This window comes from Coptis chinensis, chromosome 1 (assembly GCF_015680905.1).
Source record: "Coptis chinensis isolate HL-2020 chromosome 1, ASM1568090v1, whole genome shotgun sequence".
Taxonomy (NCBI): domain Eukaryota; kingdom Viridiplantae; phylum Streptophyta; class Magnoliopsida; order Ranunculales; family Ranunculaceae; genus Coptis; species Coptis chinensis.
Window position 1 is genome coordinate 22308928 of NC_141456.1, and position 27326 is coordinate 22336253.

Consider the following 27326-nt stretch of genomic DNA (forward strand, 5'->3'; position numbering starts at 1 on the left):
TGTAATATCTATTGTACTTACCTTCTACTTATGGTTTTCTCTTCCAAGAATTATGGGCACTCCAAATGAAGAGATATGGGCTGGTGTTTCATCATTACCCGATTACAAAATATGCTTTTCCCAAATAGCCTTCCAAGGTAAACTATTTAAATTCAGTGTCCTCCCAGAAGTTTGTAGTGAAAACTATATGGTCTGGAGTTTAAAATTATTTAAGCATGTTCGAGGCTTTCTTTTAAATATTTAACCCTGAATGTATATTACTTTAAAAGACTATTCAACTTCAAGAAAGATAGAGATGGCTATTGAAAATGGTTTACTGGTAGCGTGGCATAAGGAGGTGCAGCTAGTGCTTCATCTCTTCTATTTGTCTATCCATTGGATTATGCTCGAACACGTCCAGCCAATGAGACTAAGGCTGTTAAAAAGGGTGGTGAAAGGCAATTCATCGGTAGTCTCAAGTGATTAAGAGGTGATTCTACCGGCCTGTTGATCCATATGTTTTACTGGATTATTTTATTTGTTTTCTAATCTTAAGAAAAATATAAAGCAGATCTCTACTTTAAAAGTGAAGTGGATTTGTAAATTAGAAGATTCTAGTAATACTTAAAGTAATAGAAATATTTGTTTAAAATGATTATGCTCTGGATTTGATTCACAAAAGATAGAGGCATTGGCTCATGCATTTTGAGACCTAGGTGGTCTATCCCACGGGACTGTGATATATGACTTGGCTAATTTAATTTCATCTAATTAAAGGCATGGTCTTGGTGTAGCAAACCCATAACTTGCAGCACATTCAATAACAACAGTTCAAATTGTTTTTTTTTTTAAATATTTAGAGGATTAAGGCAGACCCACACCAGTTACATTGAAAGACCCTAGTCTGAAGGCTTACATTGCCCGAAGGGAACCTAGCTCGAAGGCTCTCGCCGATGCGCCCCCACACCGGTTATATTGAAAGACCCTAGCCCGAAGGCTTACCAACCCCGAAGGGAACCTAGCTCGAAGGCTCTCGCCGATGCGCCAGTTTTTAGTAGACCCAACTGCCTCCACCTTGTCCATGAAGACTTCCTTTCGCTCCTTGGTCCACCCATCGTAGCAGCGTCTTGTCTCTAGCTCGAAAGCTTACTTGGCCCAAAGGCCCATCACATAATTACACAAGAAAGAAATTCCAACCAGCACTTGGTGGGATTCGAACTTGCAACCTCTCCCATGAGAACGGTCCAATATTTGCGTAAGCGGTATGTCTACCTTTAAGTATAACTTCTGCGAATTTGCAGGCCATTCTTTCGTTAAATTTTTATGGAGAGCTAGAATTTGCTAACATCTGTAACAAGGGAGTATATTAGTCTTGTTCTTGTGACATGTTTATTATTGTCTAGTGATATCAAGACAATTGTTCTAGCTCTTACACTAACTCTAGTAGATTTTTGTCATCATGCATAGGTTGGTTATGACTGGAGCAAGGGTGCAAAAAATCATAATCCATCAACAGCAAAGAATTATATTTAACTTGACTTACCACAGGTAACAACACTTAAGTTGTTAACTTGAATATAAGTTTATTTACTGTACCATATTATTTTTGTGCCCAACGTTTCTTAGGTTCTAGTTAGACTAGAAAACTTCATAAGATCTGGATCGGATAGGTGCTAAATATAAGAATTGGCATGTTCATGCCCAGAGTATCTGGAATTTTTTTGAGACTAAGATTACAAAAGTCTGATAAAAATGTTTGAGCTATCCACGACTATGATTAGTGGTAGTTTATGCCCTTTTCCTTAATGTTCTTTTATCATGTGGGGTTCAAGTGACTGAATGTAATTTTAATATGAGTAAAGAATTTCTTTTTTTTTTTTTTTTTTTTTTTTTTTTTTTTAAGTGGAAATTTTATTGAAACTGATAAGGAATTTTACAAATAATTAGGACAAGCGTGCAACAAGCTGTGCCGCAAGTCCTTTCTAAATAACAAATCCTATTCTTCTAAAAACAAACTCGTTAGAACCAGCTATCATAACGTTACTGTCCATCACTTTCTGAAGTCTCTTGAGAAGCTCAACAGACTGTTGTTCCAAGAAACCGAAAGTGTCGAAACTAAACGGAATGAAACAATGATGGTTAGCCGTGCAAGCTTCCTCATGCTTCTCCATCTTTCCTGTCGCTGCTCTCTTAGCTGCTTCACCTACCTCAAAGACTCCATTCCCAAGCCCAAGCAATGGAGAGGCTCTAGTTACATCAACACATGCATGTCTCCCCTCAAACCAACTGTAGATCAATACATTCGCAGGCCGAAGTGTAGATCTTCCCTCATTCGGATCAGTGAGAAAATTCACGGGAGCCTCCTTCTTCACTGTAATTGACCCTCCAAAATGCATCACATAAAATATCTCTGACATGGTCATGTTGATATTTGAAACCTGAAAAATGTCGACAATGTGCTGCATGGTCCCCGAAAACATCTAGTCTACTCTTTTTGCAAACAGGGCATAGACCACCATCAGAGTACAAAGGAATCATGAGATGGTACCGGAGAATAGAACGATACTCTACCGGCGACATACGCTGTCCAAGTCCCTCCATCGGAATAGCAAGTAGAAAATCCTTTATGCGTGTTTCGACAAAGAAGCATCCAATGACTACTTTCTCGACGAAAGCAGATAACACAAACTCCCCTTTCAAGACCAAAGAACAATCTTACCATAGAACGCCTTCCGCCAAAACTTTTGTGGTTTTGAGGGGACTAAGCTTTCACGACCATAGAACTGAGGTCAAAATCGGGTAGACAAAGACTCAAAGCACTGCTAGCAACATCAAGAATCTCATCCAAAGGCACTAGCCCACAACTCCTAAGAATGTGGTTCTGAAGCTCAAACGTTTGACAACGGGAGGCCACAAATGCAATAGTAGAGACATCAGTAGTACAATAAATACCTAACCCACCCAGACGTAATGGAAGTGTCAATAAACGTCACTGCAAATCACCGAAGTTAGGACCATCAGAAACCACAATACCCTGGAGAACACTGCGGAGATGCCGATCAAAAGTCTTAGCTGCCTCTCTAAAAAGGGATGGTGGACAAGTACGAATCGCAAAGACCAACTTAGAGAGCCCAGCACAAGCACGTAAGAGAGCTAACTCACACTGTGGATCTTCCAATATAGCTAAACGGTCCATCAAAGACACAACCTTTTCAACACGCTTGCGAGCAAGCCCCATGACAAAGGATGAATCAGTGCTGACCGCACCTCCAAGCAACTTGACTCCCTATTGAGGACAGGAGACCAGGAGTGGAGCGATATGGATCCAGTGATGGCCAAAATATCTCATTTTTAGCCACATTAAGAACCAGCTCGTAAGAAGGTCCTTCTTCCTGAATCATACCCAAAGCTGTCGCCACCTGTTTTGTATCTCCGATCAGAGTCCCATCATCTAAATACCAAGCCTATAGCAACAACTGACAACTGGACTGGATCCGCAGAATCAGGGGATGCAACACCAGTGCAAATAGAAGGGGACCCAAAGGGTCACCTTTGCTGACCCGAAGAGCGCACCATATGTAGCCATCTCCCAAATATAACCTTGCGGGTTGACAATATAAGTACTTTCGACCCGGGGGGCAATAGTCGGGCACCGAATACAAACCTCTTAACATGGTATTCCGATCAACCATGTTAAAGGCATTCGAAAATCTACAAGCAAAGATCGAAAGATGTAATCGTCCCCTCGTTAGCATACACTATAACGGTTGACACAGTGCAAAAAAGTGCTTCGCTCCACCGTAAACACCAACCCCATATTGAAAATCTTGTAAGTACCCTACCACGCCTTTGGAAACTCTTTTTCATTGCCGTCCATGGATCTAATACTATTATCCGCTTAAGAAGTGGAGTAAGCGAGCACTCATGAATGAACTCCGCTAATGGCTGTGGACATCGTCCCTATAACCAAAGATTCACCACAGAGGTCAATGCATCTAGCAAGTCAGAAGATATAGCTGCTGCAGCACCACTCATGACATCTAACAAGTGCTGAGCTCGAAGACCATCACGGCCACAAGAAGTACCTTTTGGAAACGACCTAATACATGATAATAGGGCGTCTCTCTCTAGCACTAAAGGGGGCTTATCAAAAGGAACAGTTGGTCTTACAGGTGGTTGTCGTATTGGGTGCTTCTCCTCTAATGCACATATGGTATCCGCAGTATTGGAGGCAACTCCTGATGAAGTTAACACGTTTACTGCTGCAGCAAAATATCCATCAGCAACTTTCTGCAAACACCGATGCACATTCTGAATGGGGACAGATCTCTAGGGTGGCTGGATTGAAGGAGGCTCTATTACAGACTCTAAGAGACGAAACATCCCACCAGGCTCATTCCATGTCGTCAAAGCATGGAGAATTTGTTTCTGCTGAAGGTTTTTTCTAGTACCAGAACGACGTTCTTGACGATTCTGTGGTTGAAAAGCTTGCAAAGTACAAATGCAGCCAAGTAAGGAGACGAACCTGTGGCATAATCGAACCGGGATCAGCCGTAATATCCCAGAGAGCAGATTTCAGTGCACCAGAAAAAGTCAAACGACAAGCACGTGGTATACTTTTCACAGTACGAAAAGGTATACGGAATGCACTATCAAGTAACGTCTCATCAAGATGCGAAACATTACCAAGCTGATTAGGGGTATCTGGGTGTTATGGGTGTAAGATCCGTAGTGTTGGGCTTAGAGGGTGGCTGTGGTATGCCCACAATAACACATGCGGGTTCTCTACTCTCCATCAAAGCAGGCGGTTCTATGGTATCATCTGGATGACGACACGGTATCCCAAGTGCATGGATGCAAAGACAAATGCGACAAACCCATTTGTCTAATGACCTTAAAGAGTTCTCTAGTGACAAATAAAGTTCACGATCATTTTTTTTTTTTGTAGGAAAGTGAAGTCAAAGGGAAACCACGTATTGGATCGAAACAATGGTAGAAAGTGAAAATCTACTTGGTTTTTGTCAGGGTTTGGCTTGGGAAGTTAAAAAGTGTTAGAAGACTCCATTTTGTTTTATGTAAAAAGCTTGACATCCTTGTAGACTTGGCCACTAAAGTTGTATGGAGATATGGTGTTATAATTTAATCAAATTATTGTTGTTACACGTCCTTTCTACTTGTGCTAGATACCAAGTATAACTCTTTTGTAATAATTGTGATGTTGGCACGAAAAAGAATGTGATGTTGGGATCTTTTATTAAAATCCTAATATTTGTTTTTAATAAAAAAAAAACTAATATCCGACGGACAAAGGATGTCGAGTGGAAGCAATACCCGATGGTCTTTAACAGTAGCAATACCCGATGGTCTTTAACAATAGCAATACCCGATGGTCTTTGACAACAGCCATATTAAACTTATTCCAAAAATATACTTATTGTTAAGTAAACAAGAAAATCAAATTGATATAACAAATATATCATGAACAAACATTTAGTTCAACGAATAAACTTAATTTACCAAAGAAAAATCTGTCTTAAGTTGTTAGGAATATACAACTTAATTGTATTTACTCTTTACCAATTACCAAACTATACAAATCTTTTATCTTGTACGTGTCTTGTACTTCTTAGTTAAATCTGAGCCTAGTGTAGATACAATATGTCCTTAAGACAGATTTTCCCCCTCACGGTGCTTGAAGGTTGATGGGAAACTGTCTCCCAAGATATAACGGATTTCCTTCTATAGAAAGCTAGCACTTCAATTCTACAGAATCAGCGAGCACAACATAGTATTTGACTAAGAACAGGGCGAGAAGAGAAATATCAGAACTCTGTGTGATATGGTGTCTTTCTCTCCAAATTCATCCACTATTTATAGGTGAGTGGTGCCTCTTCGAAACAACACAGTGACTCTTGGGAAAAAGTAAGCAACTCTTTGAAAAGTCACATGTTTCGAAAAGACACACCATTTCGGCATAAAGCACTGTTTCGAACCAGTGCTTATTTCGAAAGATCACACCATTTCGACATGATGCACTACTTCGAACCAGTGAACATTTTGAAAGGTCACACCTTTATAGCATAATAAACTGTTTCGAACCAGTGCACCCTTTCGAAAAGGTTTTCTCACTTTATGTACTGTTTCAAGAGAAACCCATTTCATCTCAAGTGGGGTAAGTTGGAAGACAAATTACTCATTCATATCTCAATGGATTTGTGCAAATCCATTTTTCTAACACATATCAGACTGTCTTCGACAGCAGTAATATTCGACGGTTAGTGTTTGCAGCAATACCCAACAGTCTATGACAGCTGCAATGTCCGTCGGCATAGATACCAAACGCCGATGACCTATTTTGACTATTTCTGACTATCAGAAGCCTATGCTGACCGAGCCTTTTCCGACGGTCGTGCGATAGTTTTTGGCTGTCATGTAATGATAATATGTAAAACAATAGTTTTACCTACGACTAAGTGACGAGACTCAACCGCGAGTAAAACTAAAGCTAGCTTACGCTAAGGGTTTATTAAAGTTTTCTACTCTCGATGATATCGCAATAGAGTTAAAGTAAAAGATTCGTTCCACTCCTAGTTCTTTAGAATTCAATGTTTTCTAAGATTATCAGTCTATTCAAAGTTAATGAGAGTATGATGGAAATTATACTACGATGTGAATTATAATAACAAGATACGGTAATTCAAACTACGGAATTTCTAATTTGACTATATGATAAGGAATTAGGGGGGATTGATTTCACCCTAACTCGACTTAATTAACTAGCGAAGATTCATCGTGATCCAAATTTCAATGTTTTCGCATAACAAAATGGTAATTCTAATCCCTAATTATTCATGACAATCTCTACCAAATAATAACTAGCATGTGAAGCAATCAAACCCATTCTCATGGTGAACTAATTACTTTTTAGAATGAATAGATTATCACGATGATTTCTAAGCTAACAAAATTAAGTTTTCGTCAAGGCTTCCTCAAACCCCTCTAATGGAGATTTAGCCTTGAGTTATTAAACTATCATTTCTATACGAATTTAAGCAAGACATGATATAAAGATTGTAAATTTACTAATTCGAACTATAATTATGATTTAACTAATTATCAAATGAAGATAACCTAATTTATGAATTTAAAACAACTAAAACTAAATAAGAATTTAATCAAATAACTAAATTGAGATGAAAACTAATACTTTATTATAAAACTAATAGTGATTCTAAATAATAATCTACTTTTGTTTTAACACTAATTAATTGAAAGGTAAAAACTAGATCTAAAACAAGCTATTGAAACTAATTAATGGAGTCTAAAACTAGATCTAAAAATTATTGGCTAATGGCTACCTAAAAACTAAAATAACTTAAAAGCTAAGTCTTCTCTCCTCAAATGGAGGAAACCTGATCCACATTTTCGTGCATGGGCTGAGGAGCCATGTTTTGGGCCGGAAAATCGAGCCCAAAACCCAATCTCTTCAGTCCACAGAGGCCTTTTTAGTTGGATTTGACTTCAGCAGACTTTTCGTCCACTTTTGCTCGTCTGATTGGGTCAAGTCTTAGACTATTGGAAAACTCTTTTCGAGCTGGTCGTTTTGACATAAGGTAGGCCAATTCCGAGGTCTGAGTCCAAAGATAAGGTCTTCGGAAGTTCTCACGACTTTTCAGGCGTTGTTTACGCCAGCGTTGACTTTGACTTTTCAGCTTTGGACCGGCTTTAAAAGGCTTTTTCTCCTTGAATCTTGGTCTTTAATCATAGAACTTCTTAGCAACCAACCCTTGCTCCTTTATCTCGCAAAAGTGCCATATTTCTGCACATGACTGACTCCAATGCCTGAAATACATTAAAGTACATAATCAACATTAACTCTTATTTTTTACTCGCATAATTGGTCTAAAAGTATTATTGTTAAGGGGTTAAAACTACAGTTTTGGGCTCTTATCAAACCACCCCCAAACAGCATTTTGCTTGTCCTCAAGCAAATATGAGAAATTAGAATAAGTGACCAAAAATGGAGTTCTAACTAATCTCGCTTTTTCACTGAAATTGATTGATTGACCATATGCAACAAGGCCTTAAACCACTAGGAATTTCCTAGTGGACGAGTTATAGCCTCGTGAGATTTTTCCAGTGAAGGTACTTACAAACTTCATATATACTACAACGACTAAGAAATAAAACTATTGTTTCCTTATTTATGTCTCTATTATCTATACATCTCACTAGCAATGAATACAGAATAATCAAGTCGAAACCTAAACTAATATATGCATAATAATCAATCATCTACGAATAAACATATATACAATGAGTAATACTATGAAATGCACTAGCAGGTCCGTTTCTGAAACTTTGGAATAACGTCCTTAAGTAGGTCCTCACATAAATGTCAAGACAAAAACACTCTGATTTTTTCGCTCAAGTTTCGCTACTCCAATATGCAGTGGGCACACTTTACCTTACAATCTCAATGACACACAAGGAAGCCGAAGTCGATCAAACACATATGCCACTTTACTATCACACTAACATATTCCTAATCGAGCTAGAAGTCTTTATTAGGTGTCATGGGATTAGGAGATAGTTTAAGAAGGAAGGAAATGGATATTCAAAAAGGACAAGTCCGAGATAATAGGGTATTCATATTACGAACTAGAGAAACCCTTGTGTTTTCTTTTCTACACTTTGTTTCCATCTTTAGCCTTTCTATTTTTGGCTTTTGACTCATTTTATTCTATTTTTGGAGTTTTTATTTTGTTTTTGTTTTTATTTTTCTTTTCTTTTCTTTGGATGGAAACTTCTTTTCTTTTTCTTTTCTAAAGCAACTAACTAATTTTTGTTTACACAGGTCTTTTCTTCTTTTTTTTTTGTTTTTTTGCTAAAGGTAATTGATTAATAAAGAATAAGGATTACAAAAGTGTCAGATACATATTAAGAATCGCATGTAAGGCTACATCATAAATGTATCATTCCTAAAACATCAATGCTCTAGTGGACAAAGCGGAAATAAGTGGTGTAGTGATTCTCTAGATTCTTCATGAAGAGTGGTCTACTATCCCACCATTTCCTTTCACCTTGAACCAAGTTAGCCCCATGTTTAGAACAGCTATCGGCACCAAGGTTGGTCTCTCTCCAAGTGACTGTGACGTTGATCCATTCTGCCTGTTCCTTCATAGTTTGCCACCTTTCCCGGACTCTCCAATGTAATTTATTCTCCCGAAAAGCTTGAACTACCGATTTGAATCACTCTCCACCCATATATACTTCCATCCCATTTCCAAATGCTTTGTGTACGGCTTCCACAATAGCCACTTTTTCGCCATGTAATTAGTATTGACCCCGGACCTCCCGCCACAGACCTAAGAATTCACCCTTATAGTTTTCATAACTATTCCCCAACCCGATCTCCCGTGATTCCCTCGAAAGCACCCATAAGTATTTACCTTTATTATTCCAGTGGAGGAAGAGTCCGTAAGCATTCAATGATTTTCGGTGCTCTTCTCAAACTTGGATGAAGATTGAAGACTCTAAGAATCTTTAAGTCATGAACCGAAGTTCTCCATATGCCCTGTAGACTGTGGTGAGCTCGAATGATTGCTCGCCTAGCTAAAAAATATATACGATAAGCTTGAGTCTTTATTGTCGTAAAAGCACTCGTTCGGTTCTTCCAAAGACTCACCATCATAGTAATAGAGCAAGCTTTCCACATGTCAAGAATGAGGGAGTCGTAATGCTTACCTTGTCGCCGCACATCCCGAAATGATTAGGGTTCTGGAAGTCTTTGAAAATGTCTCGAGCATAGTTCCAAAACTGTTTTGGCCACTTGCATTGAAAGAGTATATGCTCTAGAGTTTCTTCGAAAAGCGGCAAATGCAACATCTAGAGGCCACGTTTTCCGCCTTTGAGCCGATCGTCTGTTCTTGTTGCGCCATCATGACTTCCATGCAATACCTTGAGTTTTCGGTAGAACCTTTGAGCTCCATATGAATTTACACCATGCCGGTTTGGGTGATTTCTTTTGGATGGCATCACGCGCTTAAACCGTGAATTTCCCATTAGAATTGCCTAACCATACCCTTTGTATCCTCTCTTGCACCGTTAGGTCTTTGTAGAGTGCCCAGTTCTATGCCCATTTGTCGCACGGTTGAGTCATGTTTACCTAAAAGTTCCAAGTATCTCCCGTAATACACTCACCGAGCTTTGATGAAATTTGACAATCTCTTTGCTCTCTTCCCCGAAAGAAATCGCAGAGCGGTTTATTCAACAACCAATTCTCTCTCCACAGATTGATAGAGTTTCCATTGCCCACCGCCCACCATGCATGCAGATGCTTCATCTCACTAAGTGCCCATTTGATACCTTTCCAAACAATTGGAGGTTTTGTAGTTTGACCATCCCCCTGCTCGATTGGTATATTTACCTTTCATGTATGGCCTTCAATCACTATCCTCGTTAGAAGACACCGCGCTTTGTTTCATAAGCATTGAGAGATTGATATCGTGTAATCTCCTTAACCCCAGTCCCCTTCCTCTCAGAGGCTTGCAAGCTTTCTCCCATGATACCGTGATAGCTTTCGCTCGTCGGGTTTCCGCTCCAAATGAAATTTCGGATAATAGCTTCACATTCCTTTATCACCGATCTCGCCACTTGTAGATAGCCATATTATGCAATGGGATCTTTGTTTAGAGCGGTCGCGGCAAGAACTACCCGCCCTTGGAAAGATAGTAACTTCGCCCATCCCAAGCTTTGCTTCTAATCTTATCCACCAAAGGAGAAAGTGCTACTTTCGTTAATCTCCCTCGACTAGAGGTACCCCAAGGTACTTTTCGTGCAAGGTACCTTCCTTGATTTTAGAGTCTCCTCAGATACTCGCCTGGCCCGGTTGTCATTGGGCTGAGAATTTTTGCATTTGTCTTTGTTAATGATTTGTCCCCGACGAAGTCTTGATATCTGTTAAGAATCTTGACAATCGTCTCGATGCATCTCATGTTAGCATTATTGAACAAGAAAATATCATCCGCAAACATTAGGTGTGATGGATCGCAAGATTTACCATTAACCACCATTTGCCGAATCTTCTTCTCGTGGACAAGCTTGCGATGTTTTCGCTTAGATAGCCCCCTCTCGCTAACGCGAAAAGCATCGGGGAGAGAGGATCCCCTGCTTTTAGCCCTCTCTCGAAAAATGCCCTATTGGTCCACCATTGATCATTATAGACATTGAGTTGCTAGAGAATGCTCCTTGTAGCCATTGAATCCAAATGTCACGAATCCCACATGCCGCAGATTTGCCCACGAAATTCCCAATCCATTATATCAAAAGCTTGAGAAATGTCAAGCTTGATTGCTAAACTTCCTCCATGCCGAGGTGTTTGCAGCTCATTGATTAACTTCTGAGGCTAACCCGATGGCTTGCCGAGAGTTTCGTTTTGGTATGAAACCATATTGCTCCTTGCTAATGATCCTTTCCGCAATTGGGCTTAATCTTTACGGCGAGAATCTTGGTGATGATCTTGAATACAAAATCGAGAGACAAATAGGCTGAATTTGCTAACTGATTGGCGTTCTTTTCCTTAGGGATCAACACAATGAAGTTCGTGTTAACACCCATAGGCAGCCGAGATTTGATGAAGAAATATCTTATAGCTCGAATTAAATCAGCTTCCACAATGTCCCAACATTGTTGAAAGAAAAATCCCATAAAACCATCGGGGCACGGGAGTCAGTCCGCTTTAAGATGAAAACCCGCCCTCACTTATTGTCTGATGATGGGATGGAAGATATCTTTGCATTATCATCAATGAAAAAATGTACCGAGGCATAGTTTGAATTAGCCTCCAGTCGATCTCATGCTCCGATTTTTCTGAATTTCTCCTTATAGTGGTTGACCACGAACTCACCAATCTCCTCCTGGGTACTGACTGTGTGCCCCTCATTGTTTTTCAGTTCCGAGATAAGAGATTTGCTTCTATTGGTATTCACCATTGCGTGGAAGAACTTGGTGCTTCGATCATTATCATTCTCCCAGCTGGCTCCTGCTTTCTGCCTCCAGAACATCTGTTCTTGTTCTAGCAATTTCTCAACCTTGTTCTCTTGATTCACCATTTGCATATTGAAATCCTCATCCGTGTTCCCTTGATCAAAATGTTTTTGCATCAGCTCTAAACTTTTGGATTCTTCTTCCACTTGAAATTTGATGTTACCGAATATCTCCCTCGTTCCAAACTTTCAAAGCACTTTTCAGCCGCTTTAGTTTTTTGTGTCGATATATATGGAGTGACCTCGCCAAAGGAACATCCCAAATAGCTTTAACCAGATCTCTCGAAAGATGGGTGGGAACACCACATGTTGAAGAATTTGAAGGCGGAACATTTTTTGGTCGGGGATATCCACACCGCGCCCTCTACTATGGGAGAATGGTCCGAGCATACCGTTGCATACCTTATAATTCCATCCCGGTATTTGGAGCTCCATAGAATATTAAAGAACATCCCGCCCCGGTTTTACCTTAATCTTAAGTCGCCTAACTTGCTTGTTCCACTGTGAGAAGTGAAACCCATTACAAGGAGCTTCCATCAAGTGATTGGAACCAATAAAGCCTCGAAATCGACATCGCGTTTGTAGATGGTCGATGGCCTCCCTGCTTTGTCCGAGTAACTTCGGATAAGCATTAAAATCCCCAAGAATTAACCATGGAAGGTTCATAAGGCTAAACCGATGAAGATCCATCCATAGTTGCCTCCGATTCACATAAGCGCAATGAGCATGAATAATGGACAAAAGCACTCCATCCACTCCATTTGTTATCCGTTAATTGGAGCAACATAACAAGTTCGAGTAGCCACCTGTTGTCTTCCGGTAAGAGCCAAATGTTAGGCACTCTATTCGACTATTATTGAAGAAAAAGCAAGAACTCATTCGAGAGATTGGAGATAGGCCTTTGAGAAATCATCGGGATCGATCATGGGCTCGCAATACCTACTATGTCGGGATCCCATTTATTGATGAGCTTGAAAGCCTATTTTGCGAATTTGTCGCTCGCAATTCCTCGATGTTCCAAAATATGCACCTCATTGAGACCGAGGTTGTTTTATTGTGAAGGAAGGTGTAAACCACCTTTAATTATCCTTTTTGCTTGATCCGAGATCGAGATCGGACTCGTAGCCGGGGATATGTTTGTTGCAATCGCCATCGCGTGGTCCGTTCCGACTCTCGCAGATTAGATCGGATTCTTGTGTGTCATTCACCATCAAGCCCATCAAGCCCACAGTGGGATCATGTTCCTCTTCTATATCATCCTCCGCCATGTCTCCCCATCCGAAGTAGGTGTTTCGGGTCGGGGAGGTTCATTTTCCTCCTCTCCAAAATGATGTTTTGCGGACGAGCATTTGTAAGACTTTCTCCGCCGGCCTCGACCAAAGTTTTTGCAGCAGCACTCTTCATGGATTCTCGGGCGGTGATTCTTCGCCGCTTTTTCTTGAGTTGGAAATATGCTCGTGCTCGGCCAGCGGTTCAGTTCCAAAGATGTCTACCACCTTGTTGTCCCCGACCGCCTCGGCATTTCTTCGTTGTTGTGGAGTATGTGTACTCGCTCTTGGTCCGCTTCCGAGTTGCATCTCTATCTTTGCTTGTTCCCCCATTTACGCCATCACCTTGTTCAGCCAGCCTAGCTCCCGCTCCTCTATGGGTTGTAGTTCCTCAATCTCTAGGTTTTCAAACCTATTCTGAAGTTTGTGTTTCCACCAGATGCTCATAAGATTTTTGGTCTCCAAGTCGCTCTCACCTTCTTTACTAGGTTCATCTTGTGCCTTTTTCTGACTTCGTTTCCTTCTTGACTTCCTCCGTGAAACTTCGGCATCAGGGGTAAGGTCAATCACAACATCTTTGCCTTTATTCTCTTTCCCTCGAGAGTTTTGCATATCCCCTTTTAATTTCCTACATTCAGTAACCAGATGCCCAACGATTTCGCAGTGAGTACACATCTTTGGTAACTTCCCGATCTCCACCGCCTGCCAAAACTTCACCGACTTTGTTTGCACATAAATCTGGTCAGGGATGGGTTCTGAAAGGTCCACATCTACCAGAATTTTCGCATAGTATCCGTACTCTCGGCTCAGCGTCTTCTCATCGATTTGCATCGGATATCCAACCCCTCTTGCAATGGACATAAGTACTTCTGGTTGATTTTTCTTCACTCATCCTATTCTCAAACTCATTCTATAATGGGTAGGTTGATTTTTTATTTTGTTTTGTTTTTGTAAAAGGGTAAGGATTTGCGGGGCTCAGTGGGGCGACTAGCGGAAAATAATTTCATAAGGTTTGAATTTCTGACTATATCGATCCAAAGAGGGCCTAAATTCTTTTAGGATATGGTATAGTGATCAAGCAAGTGGACGTGTGATTTCTCTATTCGGAATTTACTTCTCCCTTGTGTTATTCTCAAATGTTTCGCACATAAAAGGCTTTAGGCTATATTCTCACAGGATTTGTAGAATAAGTACTCTAGCCTAGAATTCATAAACTTACTGCCAAACAATCATAGATACTCATGTAATATAGTTATAGATAGATGCAAAGATTATTATGTACATATTAACCTAAGTTTCTAAAAACTATTCTCATGCAAAAAACTACGTGAGACTTCTAGATTATTAAAAACATAGAGAAAGAAAACAATACCAATATTTCTAAGTGTATAGCATAAACTATTTTATTTTATTTTTTTGAAATTTTTGAATTTTTAACTAAAAAACGAGTGAATATTGTACATATCTATATTCTAACAGATGCCTTAATTACACGTGTTTCTATGCCACCCCCAAACAAGAAGCATGCTTTGTCCTCAAAGTATTGAAATAAAAAGGGTCGAAAAATACCATGGAAACGCGTGAATTCTGGAACATCTGCAAAACAAGGTTAAAACATACTAATATAGAAAAATAAAAACAGACGCAACTCTATATGAGTTCCACCCGTTATGGGGTTATAAGAAGTAAATTGCTTGGGACATAAGCAGACACGAACTGAAACTAAAAACTTACCTTATCTCCCACTTTTAAAAGTCATCCTCCTCCTCATCCTCATCCTCTACATAAGACCAAGGCTCTTTAGTGTCCTGCCACGCTATAATAACTTGCCAAGCCCTTCGTCGTGTGTCGTCAACCTGTGCTAACTTGGCGAGTGTTACTTGGTATGATAGGGTGTAAGGAGCAACCAAATGAGGTTGCACCTGCCATCCCGACCAAGTCATAACTCGAAGTGAATGAACCACGCAATTGGTGGGTCTCATGACTTCAACCCTTTTCCAATCCGTGAACTAGGTACATAATTCAGGTAAACAACCGCGCATGATGCGGCAAACTAAAACAGGCATAAGAATATATTGATGCCTCATGTTATGGGTTCTCTTTAGACTAGCCACTAATACCCTGGGAATGTCATATCGGCGACGTCCCTCAACTAAAGCAAGGAAAACATCACCAGCGGTACTATTAGCAGAAGTAAACTACCACTCCCCTAAGATATTCATCAGGATGAATAACATGGTGGTGCCTACATTTAAGGACAGGCTACCAAGGGCTATGTTATATCGCCCTTAGTCCATCACACGAAACACTCAACCCCTGTAATACTCATGGAAATATGCATAGTCATAGAGGTATGCATTATCGGTCATATATCCCCATGTGTGTTTAGGATCAGGTAAAGGGAATCCCGAAACTAACGCTACCAAAGACTTACTGAATTCCATTGTAGTGTCATTAATTGCAAGGGAAAAATTTTGTTCTCCCTCATTGTTACAATAAAAATTTAAGATTATTGTAGAAAAATGCAGTAAGCTGAGGTGAATACGAATCGTCATCACTTACCAGTAGATGCTGCCATCCTAACTGCAAGATCCTGTCGCGGAACCACCCTCCGTAAGTCTCGCTTCCTAACAAGTCTTCGAAAGACTGCTCAAGTATGACTGTAGGAGATGTCATCACAAAACTACTCTCCAGAACAGCTGCAAACGATCCTAGAACAAACCACAAAAATTCGAATTTTTTTTCGGTTAAGGAGGAGGTCGAGGCGTGCGCGCCTCGACTATACCTTGTATGGGTGCGGGGTGCGCTGGTGATGATCGAGTTCCAGGCACTTAGGCGTAGGGTGCACTCTGGTGATGATCGAGTTCCAGGCACTTAGGCATAGGGTGCGCTCACTTTTAGCCTGGGATGGGCGCAGGTCGCGCTCTGGCTATGGTCGAGTTACATGCACTTGGGCGCAGGGTGCGCTCACTTTTAGCCTGGGATGGGCGCAAGTCGTGCTTCTCACTAAATCGAGTCACAGGTGGTTCAAGCACAGGTCGTGCTCCGAGTAGTGAAGTGAAGAATAAAAGAGGGAAAATTGGGAGTGAAAGGTGTGAGATGTGTAGGTTTTGAGTGTAGAATGGAGGAAGTTTATATAGGGTTTTTGTTTCTAAAACGAATCAACAAGTTGCCAAAAAGGTTTAAGGCAGTTGTCGGAAACAAAATATTTCCAAAACCTAAAACGGAAACTACCCATATTCATTATTCTAAAACAAACCTAATATCTTTTAGGTTGAATTTAGAATAGCAACTTCCTAACTCATTGAAATTTCATTCTACCACAATATCATCGAATCATAGCCATGCCAATATCGGCAAAATTCCCAACAATCATCGAAATATCACTCCTCAAATTGTGGATCATATAAAAATCATGCTAGAAGAAATAGTACCACCCCCAAACAATTCGGGAAGGTAGGATTAACACTAAAATCAATACATAATTTGAAAAGAACCAAATTAAATTCAAATTCAAATTCAAATTACAATTAACTACCAAATTCAAATTTAGCTACTGAATTCAACAACTTAACATCCAACTAATAAAAACAATAAAACAACTAAATAACATGCTTTGGAGAAGTTTGGTGATTTTTTTTTAGTTTGGGTTTTTTTTTTTTTTTTTAGGGTTTAAAATTTGGTAATGGCGGAATATGGAGTGAGGAAGAAGAAGAATGCGATGCGTTCTTGGTTTGTACTGTTGACTTGGGCCCAAGCCCAATCAAATTCGGAAATGCCCATTTTGTCTTCATGCACGCAAAAATTAAAATTGGAATTCTTGACTCGTTACCGGTCCGATTTTTGCGAATGAGATATGAAAACGATCAGGAGAGAATTTCCAATCCAATGATCCATACCACATTCTAATCTAACTGCGGATGACATATAGAAAGGTGGTAAATGCCTCAAAATGTGTGAATGACGTAAGTTGTGCGAACAAATGAAATCTAAATGCATAGATAATGTTAACCTGAATCAAAATACGATTAAACGGCATAAGCAACACAAATGTAAAGTTGAACAATCAAGGACGGAAAACCCAACACCCCACCCCCAAACAAATTTTTGGCAACGAAGTTTGAAAATTTGTTTTAAAACGTGGGTCTTTTAAAGTCAGATTCCCGAGACTTCCTAGATTACTATTTTTATGGATTTGATATTTTTTTTACTTTTTATGAATAAGATTTAATATAAGAAAAATAATAAAGCAATAAATGCATAATTCGCACCATAGAGAAACATGACTCAAAAACTGAGAAAACATGCAAGAGTGGAAAACGTGAATTATGTGAAATATGGACTTAGGATCCGGTACTTACAGCCACTGTAATGCCCGTATTTGTAATATGTATGTATTTATTTATTTTTATTTTAAATTTGTTGGATTGGATTTGGGATATGTGGGCCTGATTTCTGGGATCGAGTCTGTGTTGGGCTTAGGTTTCAAACCCAGGTATATATTCATATTTTTCCAGCGAATAGGGTTTTTGGATAAAAATAAAATAAAATAAAATAAAATGGAGGCGGCTCGCTTGCTAGAGAGTTGGAGCGCAACAATTCAGACTATGAGAGATTCGTGGAGTTTTTAATTAAGGTGAGTAGTTTAGTTTTCATTTCACAACGGTACACAGGGATAACTTTAACTTTACTTTAGTACAATGTTTCTGTTCAGTTTATGCTCATTTCTCTTCAGTCATTATTCGTCTCGTTAGTGTTTAAAATTGGTTAGATTGTAGGACTGTCGAAACTCTGAAGGGGTTATTAATGGAGGCGCGAGCCCTAAACATCCTCCTCTGTCCTATACTGTTGAACCGTGATATTGTGGGGGTGTTGATATTTTTATTTTTACTGTTATTTTGTGTTTTTTTGTTGGTTGATATCGGGGGTTAAGTATTTGATGTTGGTTTGGTTTATTGAGTAGAGATGGGTGCTGTCGAAGCTTGGAGGTCGTTAATGGCGGACAACCCAGTGTGGAGGAAGGGTTATCACTATTAATTATGTTGTAGTTATTTTGGTTGATTGGTTGATTGTAGGGGGTGTGTTTGAGAGTGGTAGAGTGGGGGAGGGAGCTGTCGAAGCTTGTAGAAGCCATTAATGGAGATCGAAAATTTCTATGTCCAGTTTGGAGGGAGTGATATCGAGGTAGCGAATCGAGTGGGGGCTTTTGTTAAAGTGTTAGGGGGTTTTCGCAGGGAGTATTTTTGGTTAGGTTTGGAAGAGGATGGTGGCTGGTGGTGGAAGAGGCTGCTGGTAAGGGAGGAAGACAACCTGTTGGTCGGTTAGGCTTGGGGCTTGGGCCTTAGATTGTTTAGTTGTTGGGCTGAGTTATATTTTTGTTTTGGACCGAAATCTATTTTTGTTTTGGGCCGAAATTAATTAGTTGTGTTGGGCCAGTTCATTTCTTTAGTTTGGGCCAGTTCTATTTTTGTTTGGGCTGGATCCATAGGACTTAAAATGGGTTCAATTTGGTCTTTAAGGGTTTAGACTTTCGGGCCTTGGTTTTGGGGATTTGTCTTGTTTAATTGGATTAGGACAATGGGCTTTGATTGTGGACTTTTGACTGTTTAATTGTGCTACGTTTTATGTTGTAAATTTTATGGACAAATGTAATAATAAAACTGTTGTCGAAAATTGCATAACCTTGTTTGTCATTATCTAATTAAGATTGACGTGAGTAGTGTGTAAAGCATATAAATATTGGCACGTAACAAGAGGAGAATTCTTATAAGGCTTAGATATATACGTTTTTATGAGAATTAAACTACATACAAACTTAGATTCATGGACTTTAGTTTTGGGTTTTTGACGGTTGATCAGTTTGACTTGAGATTTGGACTCGAATAATTATGCATGATATTTGGACTTGAGTTGTTCTTTCTTTTTAAAGTCGTTTCATTTTGACATTGGTAGTATGGACATATATTTTGATTATTTATTTACTATTTATATTATACACAAATGGAAATAATGAGTGCCTTTGATGGGGAATTGAGTTCACATAAATATATTGAACGAATACATTACTTGATTGATTACTATTATGTGTTGCTACTTATATGAATTGTAGTATTTATGAAAGCTTGAGATATTCCATATGTTGTAGTGCAATATATGATTGGCACGTGAAATAATAAGTTTTAAGATTTCATATAGAGATGCTTGGATATCGTGCAATGAATAGTATTGGCACGTGATAATGTGGATTTTATTATAACGAGAAACGTTGAGCTTCAGTACAATTAAGTATACTGGCATGAGGTAGAACAAGAATTATTTATGAGATATAGATGTATGACACCTGAATAAATTACGTAACGAAAATCCTAGAACCTAGCTACCATAACTCATGTGATTTGGCCCTTGTGATGGGTGTATGTGATATGATTGGCCCTTGTATAGGGTGTATATATAAGATGTTGATTGAGCCATGTGTTGGGCAATTGTATCCGAATAGTGGCTTGATTAATCCGTTCGCAAAATTAGAAAGAGACGCGCGATATTTTATGCCGAATAGTGACAATACTCACATAATGGCTTTCGTGTGAGGGTTACCTAGTATGCGATATCCCGCTTAGGGTAACTACTCACGGAGTGGTTCATTATGTGAGGAGAGGCATGTGGATGTACATGTTCGGCGTTGGGTAGCGATTATGATAGCCAAGGAAACTAGGTAAGACATAGATACGACGTGATTTTAGGGACACGCAAAGAAAGCCTTAAATAATATAATTATGGTAATATGTTGGTTAATGATATATCTTTAAATATATGATTGTATATGGTTTGTAGAAGGGTGGGTCAAACTAATTACTTGTGCAGAGACGACCCACTCTGTAATTGAGCATGAAATGTGGTAAGTATAGAATATGCTTGGCTGGTTATTAGTTTAGTTAGAACCTAAGGGGCCTCGGTGGAGGAACTAAATGCATTTTTATTATGCGTATAGTTTGTTGTGTGGTTAGTGGGAAGTTAAGGCGCCTCAGTGGAGGAACTAACTGCCTTACATGTTGTATGTACATATCGATATGATTATTTTTATTATTGGAAGCTAAGGCGCCTCAGTGGAGGAACTACCTGCCTTAATTATGGTACTTAAGAATGTTGTATTATTCGTTGGAGGTTAAGGCGCCTCGATGGAGGAACTAACTACCTTATTTATTGTGTAAATATATGTATAAGTATATGTTGTATTTTAGGGCTACTCACACCAACATTGTTTATAATGCTGACCTGATTTGCATGTTTGCTTATCGATTGTGTTCATTAAATGAACATAGTTGATAAGTCTTGACAGGTTTAGTGTTGAAGAAGGTTGGTTGCTGCTTGTGGTTTGCATTAGCGTCACATTCAGGATATGTTTTGTTTTCCCTTAAGGTGTAATAGATTTTAGTTGAGACAAATGTTGTTTTGTATTTTCAGTTGTAATTACAATCAAAGAGTTGTTGAAAGGAGATTTGTAATTTAATCTTATTTGTGAGTTTTTGGTTATGAAGAGGACTTTTGTTTATTTAAAAAAATTTATTGGTTTTGAATTATCCACGTAATTAAATAGTTGATGGGTTTTTGGAAGTGGAAAGTGCATCACACCTCGAAAATCGAAGAGTCGGGAACAAATATTGTTTTTCCGATTTTGTCGAAATTCAGGGTGTGACAGCCACACACTCCATAGGGAGGGCTAAGGGTGGAATTTGAGCTGAGCGGCTCGGGCTCAGCTCGTTTATAGCTCACTTGAGCTCGCTCGTTTAGTTATATGAACCAAGCTCGAGCTTAGATTAAGGCTCGTCTATAAACGAGCCGAGCCCGAGTAACTCGCGAACCGGCTCGTCTAAATACACTATAATAGAATAGTAGATTACGAATTAGTGGATCAACCAATAGTCCAAGTCCAGCTAGTAACCACTAAAGTTTAAACCAATACCCATACCCATGACCCAAGTTATATAGTTTAGCAACCCATCTTTCATTTTCAGGGTTTCATTCACGCCGCAAGAAAAGAATTATTCTTTGTAGGGTTTCACCAACAACAAAGGTTCTACTCTCTCTCTCTGACTCTCTCTCTCTCATCTTTCTTCCTAATAACACCAAGACAAGTTCACCACTCTCAGTCTCTCACTCTATTTTTTTTTTTTTTTTTTTTTTCTTTCTTTGGTTTTTGGTCATCCATTTTCTTTTAATTTATTGTTTGTGTTTGTACTGTGCAGGAATGGATTAGCTTATCCCTCTTTCTTGTCAACGTTTTTCTTCCCCCAATAACTGAAACAACCCCACTTTCCACAACTCATAAAACACTGGAGAAATCAAAGCAACAGATTTCAAACCATTACAAGAAACGTAAACAAGTAAGTAATCAAAACAAGTCTTTATATCTATTTCCTCAAAAGTAGGAGTTGAATTTTCTTTTCTCATTTCGATCCCTTGAGTAATTTATAATTACTTTTCTCCTTCCTCTCTTAATTCAACAGTCAACACCATGTCATTGTTCATGTACGGTTGAATTTTAAATGTCATTGTTTCTGGAATAATCTGGAGCAGTATGCTTGTCCATTTTTAACATACAACATCATTTTCATTTTCTACAAAGCTTTTGTGCACACTCTGCGATGCAGGGGTTATACAGTACTTTGTGAGCCTCTTAAATTATTAACAAACTTGTCAAATTAGGGGTTCCAGTTGTGAAGCCCAATTATTTTCTACTGCAAAATAGGACGGCACTATTATGTTCAACACTAGTTTTAAAACTAACTACAAAGGGGATAGTTTCAAGTGGTGGGTCAACTCTAGCATGTAGTAAATGAAAGAAAATTGAAACAAAACCTGAAAAATAAGTAATGCCACGACTAATTTCGTTGAGAAATTGATCGATTGATTCTTTTAACATGGTCTGGTAGTTTTCACCGATTAGTACAGTTGGTTATAGTTGGTTGTGGTTGTGTTGAGACTTGAGACTAATTCCATTTTTGAATGGGTGAGAGAAAGTGATTTTCAGACTGGCTTCTTAGCTTCTTTCAATTCATTCTCGGTTGAAATCTTGTAATTGTTTATTTTTTCTAGGGACGCATAAATTGATTGTTTATTTCTTGTGATTGATTGTTCCTTTTTTTACTTTCTTCTTAAAAACTGATTGGTTTGAAACTTTTGACTAGATATGTCTGATTTGCAACCTGAACTTGTTTCAAGTACGCCTTTACAAACGCCAAGCACTTCTACTACTGAACATCAAAGTGGAGTAACACAGCAAGAAATTTCACACGAACAACACAAACAATCTGAGAATCCAGAGAAGAGGGTTATGGCCAAGACATCCGTTGTTTGGAAGGAATTTATAGAAGTAATTGTCGAAGGCGTAAAGAAGGTTGAATGTAAACATTGCAAGCTGAGGCTTTCTTATATTGATGGGGGGCCAACAAGTCATCTTAAAAGGCACATACCTATTTATATACCTCGTATTGCTGTGATTTCTGGTCAAGGTAAAGTTCCTAAACAATCTCTTTTGTCATTTGATAGTCATGATGGTTTGACTACATATAAGTTTGATCAACAAAAAGCAATAGATATTTTAGCAAAAGCCATCATTGCGCATGAGTATCCTTTTAAGATGGTAGAACATGAATTGTTTGTGCTATTTTGTAAAGTTCTCAATCCTTATTTTGATCCAATTAATCGCAAACCTATTAGAGATTACTGTTTGAAAGTCTATGAATGTGAGAAGTCAAAGTTGAGGTCAACATTGGGAAATGTTGGGAAGATTGGTTTAACATCTGATTTGTGGACCTCTAACCAAACCGTTGGTTATATGTGCCTCACCGGTCACTTTGTGGACTCAGAGTGGAAGCTCCAAAAGCGTGTCTTGAGCTTTTGTTACTTGCCACCTCCTCACAATGGAGTTAACATTGTTGATTGCATTTTTCAATGTCTTAGTGTGTGGGGGATCGAGGAAAAAGTGTCTTCCATTACACTTGATAATTCCTCTGCAAACGATGCAGCTGTTACTAGCCTCTTGACTAGTTTTGGAGAGAACCTTTATTTTGGTGGTAAAATATTCCATGTTAGGTGTTGTGCACATATTCTGAATCTTATGGTGCAAGATGGCTTGAAAGAGATCAAACGTGTTGTGGAGAATGTTCGTGAAAGTGTGAAGTATGTCACATTGACCCCTTCACGACTTCACAAGTTTAATGAGATTGTGAAACAATTGAAGTTGACAACCACCCAATCTTTGGTTCTGGATGTATCCACTAGGTGGAACTCAACATATGACATGTTGAGGTCTGCACTTCTCTTTAAAGAAGTCTTTCCAAGGTACAAGGTTAGAGACTCTCAATATGAGTGGTTACCATCTGAGGATAAATGGGCAAGAGCTTCGGAGGTATGCAGGTTTTTGAAGATCTTTAATGATGCAACAAAAGCATTTTCTGGTCAATTCTATCCTACTTCTAATCTTTTTTTTTCCGAAATTTGGAAGATAAAAAGATCTTGTTGCAAATGTCGATGGATACTAGAGAATGGATGGCTCGTATGGTAAAAGCCATGAAAGACAAATTTGATAAATATTGGGAAGAATGCAACCTTTTGATGGCAATAGGTGCTGCCCTAGACCCCCGAAACAAATTGAAATATATCGAGTATGCTTTTAACAAACTTTATCCCACCCAAACTGCTGAAGATAAACTTAAAGTTGTTCGTGATTCAATGATTGAACTTTTTGAGGATTATGTATCCAAAGAAGCAGAGGGGTAAAATTAACCAAGAGAGTGGAGCTAGAAGTAGCAGCTCAAGTGAGATAGCCGAGTCGAGGTGTGAATTTGAAATGTGGGCCACGGAAACAAATTATGTTCAATCAAATGCTAAGTCTGAGATAGAAGTGCATTTGGAAGAAGGCATCTATGTTGGCTGTGATGGTACTTTTGATGTTCTAAACTGGTGGAAAGCAAACACTTTGAAGTTTCGGATCCTTTCAAAAATGGCTCGGGACATTCTTTCGATCCCGGTGACTTCGGTGGCTTATGAGAGTGCCTTTAGTGCTGCTGGTAGAGTCATTGATGATCATCGAAGTTCATTGAATGCGGAAACAATAGAAGCATTGGTTTGTATCGGAGATTGGTTGCGAACTGAATTTAGGATTGGCAAATCTGTGAATGTAAGTATATATTTTTTTTATATGTAAGTTCAATATTACTAAAACTTTAGTGCATTAAATACACTCATAGTGGTGCTTGCTTTGCAGGGTCAGGCCACATAGCTTCATTTGCTCCACGCCTCCACTATTGCAAAGGTGCTTCTTCTAATCCTAATCACCATTTGTATTTTGTTTTGTAAAATAAATGTAAGTTGTCCTTTACTTTACTGGTTGTCTAGTAATTATAATGCTTTCTATAGTTAATGTTTTTGTATATTAATTGTTGCTAAACAAATTATTGAACATGACCTTGATTCCTTTTTGTGCAGACTGGTATTGATTCTTTTTTGTGTAGATGGGCCTGGCCTTGATTCGTTTTTGTGCAGACTGGCCTTGATTCTTTTTTGTGTAGATTAGCCTGGCCTTGATCCCATTTTGTGCATATTGGGCTTCATTCTTTTTTGTGTAGACTAAAGCTTCAAATGTGTGATAGTGGGAAAGCTTGTCCAAGTTACCAAGTAGATTGAACTGGGATCAAAGTGGTGCCCACCTTTTGTTATTTTTTTTTCCTTAAAATTCCACAGACCAAATCTTGTACTTATGATCTTTTAAGACATCTAAAGATGTTTTTGACTTTTTGGTATGAAATGTTGGTATGTCAATCAGTTCAGTTCAGTTATGAATGTAAGTCAGTAATGGTAGTATGTCAGTTAGTTATATGACTGTAAGTCAGTAAGTGGTTGCCTGGTTGGGAGTCTTTTTATTTTGTACTGCATAATCAGATTTCAAGCCTAGCAAGCTTCAGACAATGACTTATAATTTATGAATGTGGGCTATTTAATTTTGTATTGCATATTCAGATTTCAAGCCTGACAAGCTCGTATAACAAACGAGCTTGAGCTTGGCTCGAGCTCGTTTGGTTAAACAAGCTTATTGAGCTCGAGCCGAGCTTTCAATATATCATTTGAGCCGAGCTCAAGCCTATTTTAAAGCTCGCCACTAAACTCGAGCCGAGCCTGAGCACACTAAAGCTCGGCTCGATTAGCTCGAATTCCACCCTTAGGGAGGGCCCGGTTACCTGAATGGTGCACTAACCAATATATGGAAGTGTAAGAAAGTGCACCAAACAACAAAATGAGCCGTTTATAGTCAGATACTCGAGACTTTAACAAATAACTGGATATATATATATATATACCCTGCAGTTTTCTATATATCAACAACCTGAAGAGTTGTGGGTCTTTCCATAAATAAATAACATGGAATACACCCCCAAACAGAATCAAGCACCAAGATTTTCTACGATGCAACTTAGTGAAATGAAAGCAAAGTCTGATAGATTTAGAACGTAACCGAGCATGCACCTTCTTCTTCATCTTTGAACGAGAGGGTGTCCAAGTGAATGATCGTTAGAAAATGGATGTTTGTGGAAGATATGTTGGATATGGATAAGTTTTAGAAGTAAGGAATGGAAGAAATGAGAATGTGGGTTTAGCACAAAACTCATTCATTGTGTAGGTGGGAACTGTCTCAATTATGAAAATGACGGTGTTAAGTGCGTTTCCCTTGGGAATTATTTATGTATTAGGAGGATTTAAAAAATCATTAAGCACAGGAGAAGCAAGAGGGTCAAGCGCAAACTCAAGGTTCCTTTGAAAAGGTGTAGGGCGGGGAACATTGATGGAAGGTGAATGAGTGACAGGATGATATGAAGTAGGTAAATGGCGCTCACCTAATGCTCTCAGTTCTAGATCATCAGAATCTTTAAGATATGCAAGACATTCCTCAATAGGTGGGCTAGAAGAATCACTAGGATAAAGGGTGAAAAATTCTTCTTCTGTCATGGCGTTGAGGGATGAATGCATGTTGATAAGTGGGGACTCGCGAGGTGGCAAAGAAGAGTTGCAAAAGAGTTAAAGGAAATCTTCCTCGATTTCATCTATGTCCAGGGAGTCCTTGTCGAAATTAGAACTTCCAAAGGAAAGGAATTTGTTCATCTGCTTAACAAGAAACGTGTTTTTGAAATAATCTTGAGCTAGGCTCTTGATCATACTAACCTCTCTGTCGATAGTCGTATCTGGTAACTATTTCATCATTTTAAAAACATTTACCTCAACAAAAAGATGGCCAAAAGACAAGGACATCGATCCATCGCGGCAGTTTATAAGCGCATTAGCAGTTGCCAAGAATGGGTGCCCTAAAATGATCGGAACAGAGTCGTTAGCGACTTTTGTATCGAGGATAACAAAATCCGCAGGATAGTAGAAATCGTGAACTTTAACAAGCACATTTTTAACTACACCCTTAGGATACTTGATAGACCTATCAGCTAATTGCAACATCATTTTTGTAGGTTGCATCTCCTATAGACTTATTTGTTTATATAAATAATAAGGGAGTAAGTTAACACTCGCCCCCAGGTCTAATAAAGCAGTGGTCGTGTGAGTATCTCCTAAGGTGCATTGTACAGTAGGACGATCAGGGTCCTTGTACTTAACGATTCCATTATGTTCTGATAAAGTTGGAAACTATTCAGTTAAAAAGGCGTCTTTAGAAATATTTGTCTTACGTCTTTTAGTGCCAACTCTTTGAGAAACCTAGCATGGTGAGGTAAGTTTTTAATTGCTTCCAGAAAAGATAAGTTTATCGTTAGATTTTTAAAAACTTCCCTAATCTCGTCAAAATTTGTATCCTTGTTTAACATAGCTAATCTCTGAGGAAACGGTGGTTTATCTCTATATTTAGCATATGGATCAACAGGATGTTTAACCTTGGCTTTCTATTTCTTAGGTTGTGGTTTAACTGGTACCTCTACAGGGGTAGGATCTTCAGTTTCTATTTCGGTATCTTGAATAATATCTGGTGTAGAGACTA

General features: G+C 38.9%; 2 protein-coding genes and 1 long non-coding RNA gene across 15 annotated transcripts in view; all 3 read left to right on the forward strand.

The window, feature by feature from the left end:
- The window catches only part of LOC147522914 (uncharacterized), a 33201-nt gene extending 12379 nt beyond the window's left edge, over window positions 1–20822 (forward strand). For 7 of the 13 annotated variants that reach the window (XR_015215156.1, XR_015215144.1, XR_015215160.1 and 4 more), the window contains 3 exons: window positions 49–137; window positions 1447–1527; window positions 20614–20822. This is a non-coding gene — a long non-coding RNA (uncharacterized LOC147522914). Of the gene's footprint in view, window positions 1–48; window positions 470–839; window positions 1242–1446; window positions 1528–4927; window positions 5146–20613 lie in introns of those variants that run through there. The other 6 variants (XR_015215151.1, XR_015215161.1, XR_015215145.1 and 3 more) reach the window with 6 other exon arrangements.
- Window positions 20823–22481: 1659 nt separating this feature from the next.
- Window positions 22482–24073, forward strand: LOC147522915 (zinc finger BED domain-containing protein RICESLEEPER 2-like). Its single transcript, XM_086568950.1, has 2 exons — window positions 22482–23751; window positions 23799–24073. Exons 1-2 carry the CDS (start codon window positions 22482–22484, stop codon window positions 24071–24073), a joined length of 1545 nt encoding a protein of 514 aa, XP_086425076.1.
- Window positions 24074–24143: 70 nt separating this feature from the next.
- Window positions 24144–24575, forward strand: LOC147522916 (zinc finger BED domain-containing protein RICESLEEPER 2-like). Its single transcript, XM_086568959.1, has 2 exons — window positions 24144–24473; window positions 24561–24575. The coding sequence occupies exons 1-2, from the start codon at window positions 24144–24146 to the stop codon at window positions 24573–24575; spliced, it is 345 nt and encodes a 114-aa protein (XP_086425085.1).
- The last annotated feature ends 2751 nt before the right edge of the window (window positions 24576–27326 follow it).

What these genes read in the sequence shown, in the direction of transcription:
- LOC147522915 (XM_086568950.1), top strand. Translation starts at nt 22,482, where the DNA reads ATGTCTGATTTGCAACCTGAACTTGTTTCAAGTACGCCTTTACAAACG. An exon ending in TGCAACAAAAGCATTTTCTG is followed by an intron (nt 23,752 to 23,798) that starts GTCAATTCTATC and finishes GAAATTTGGAAG; the next exon opens with ATAAAAAGATCTTGTTGCAA.
- LOC147522916 (XM_086568959.1), top strand. Translation starts at nt 24,144, where the DNA reads ATGTGGGCCACGGAAACAAATTATGTTCAATCAAATGCTAAGTCTGAG.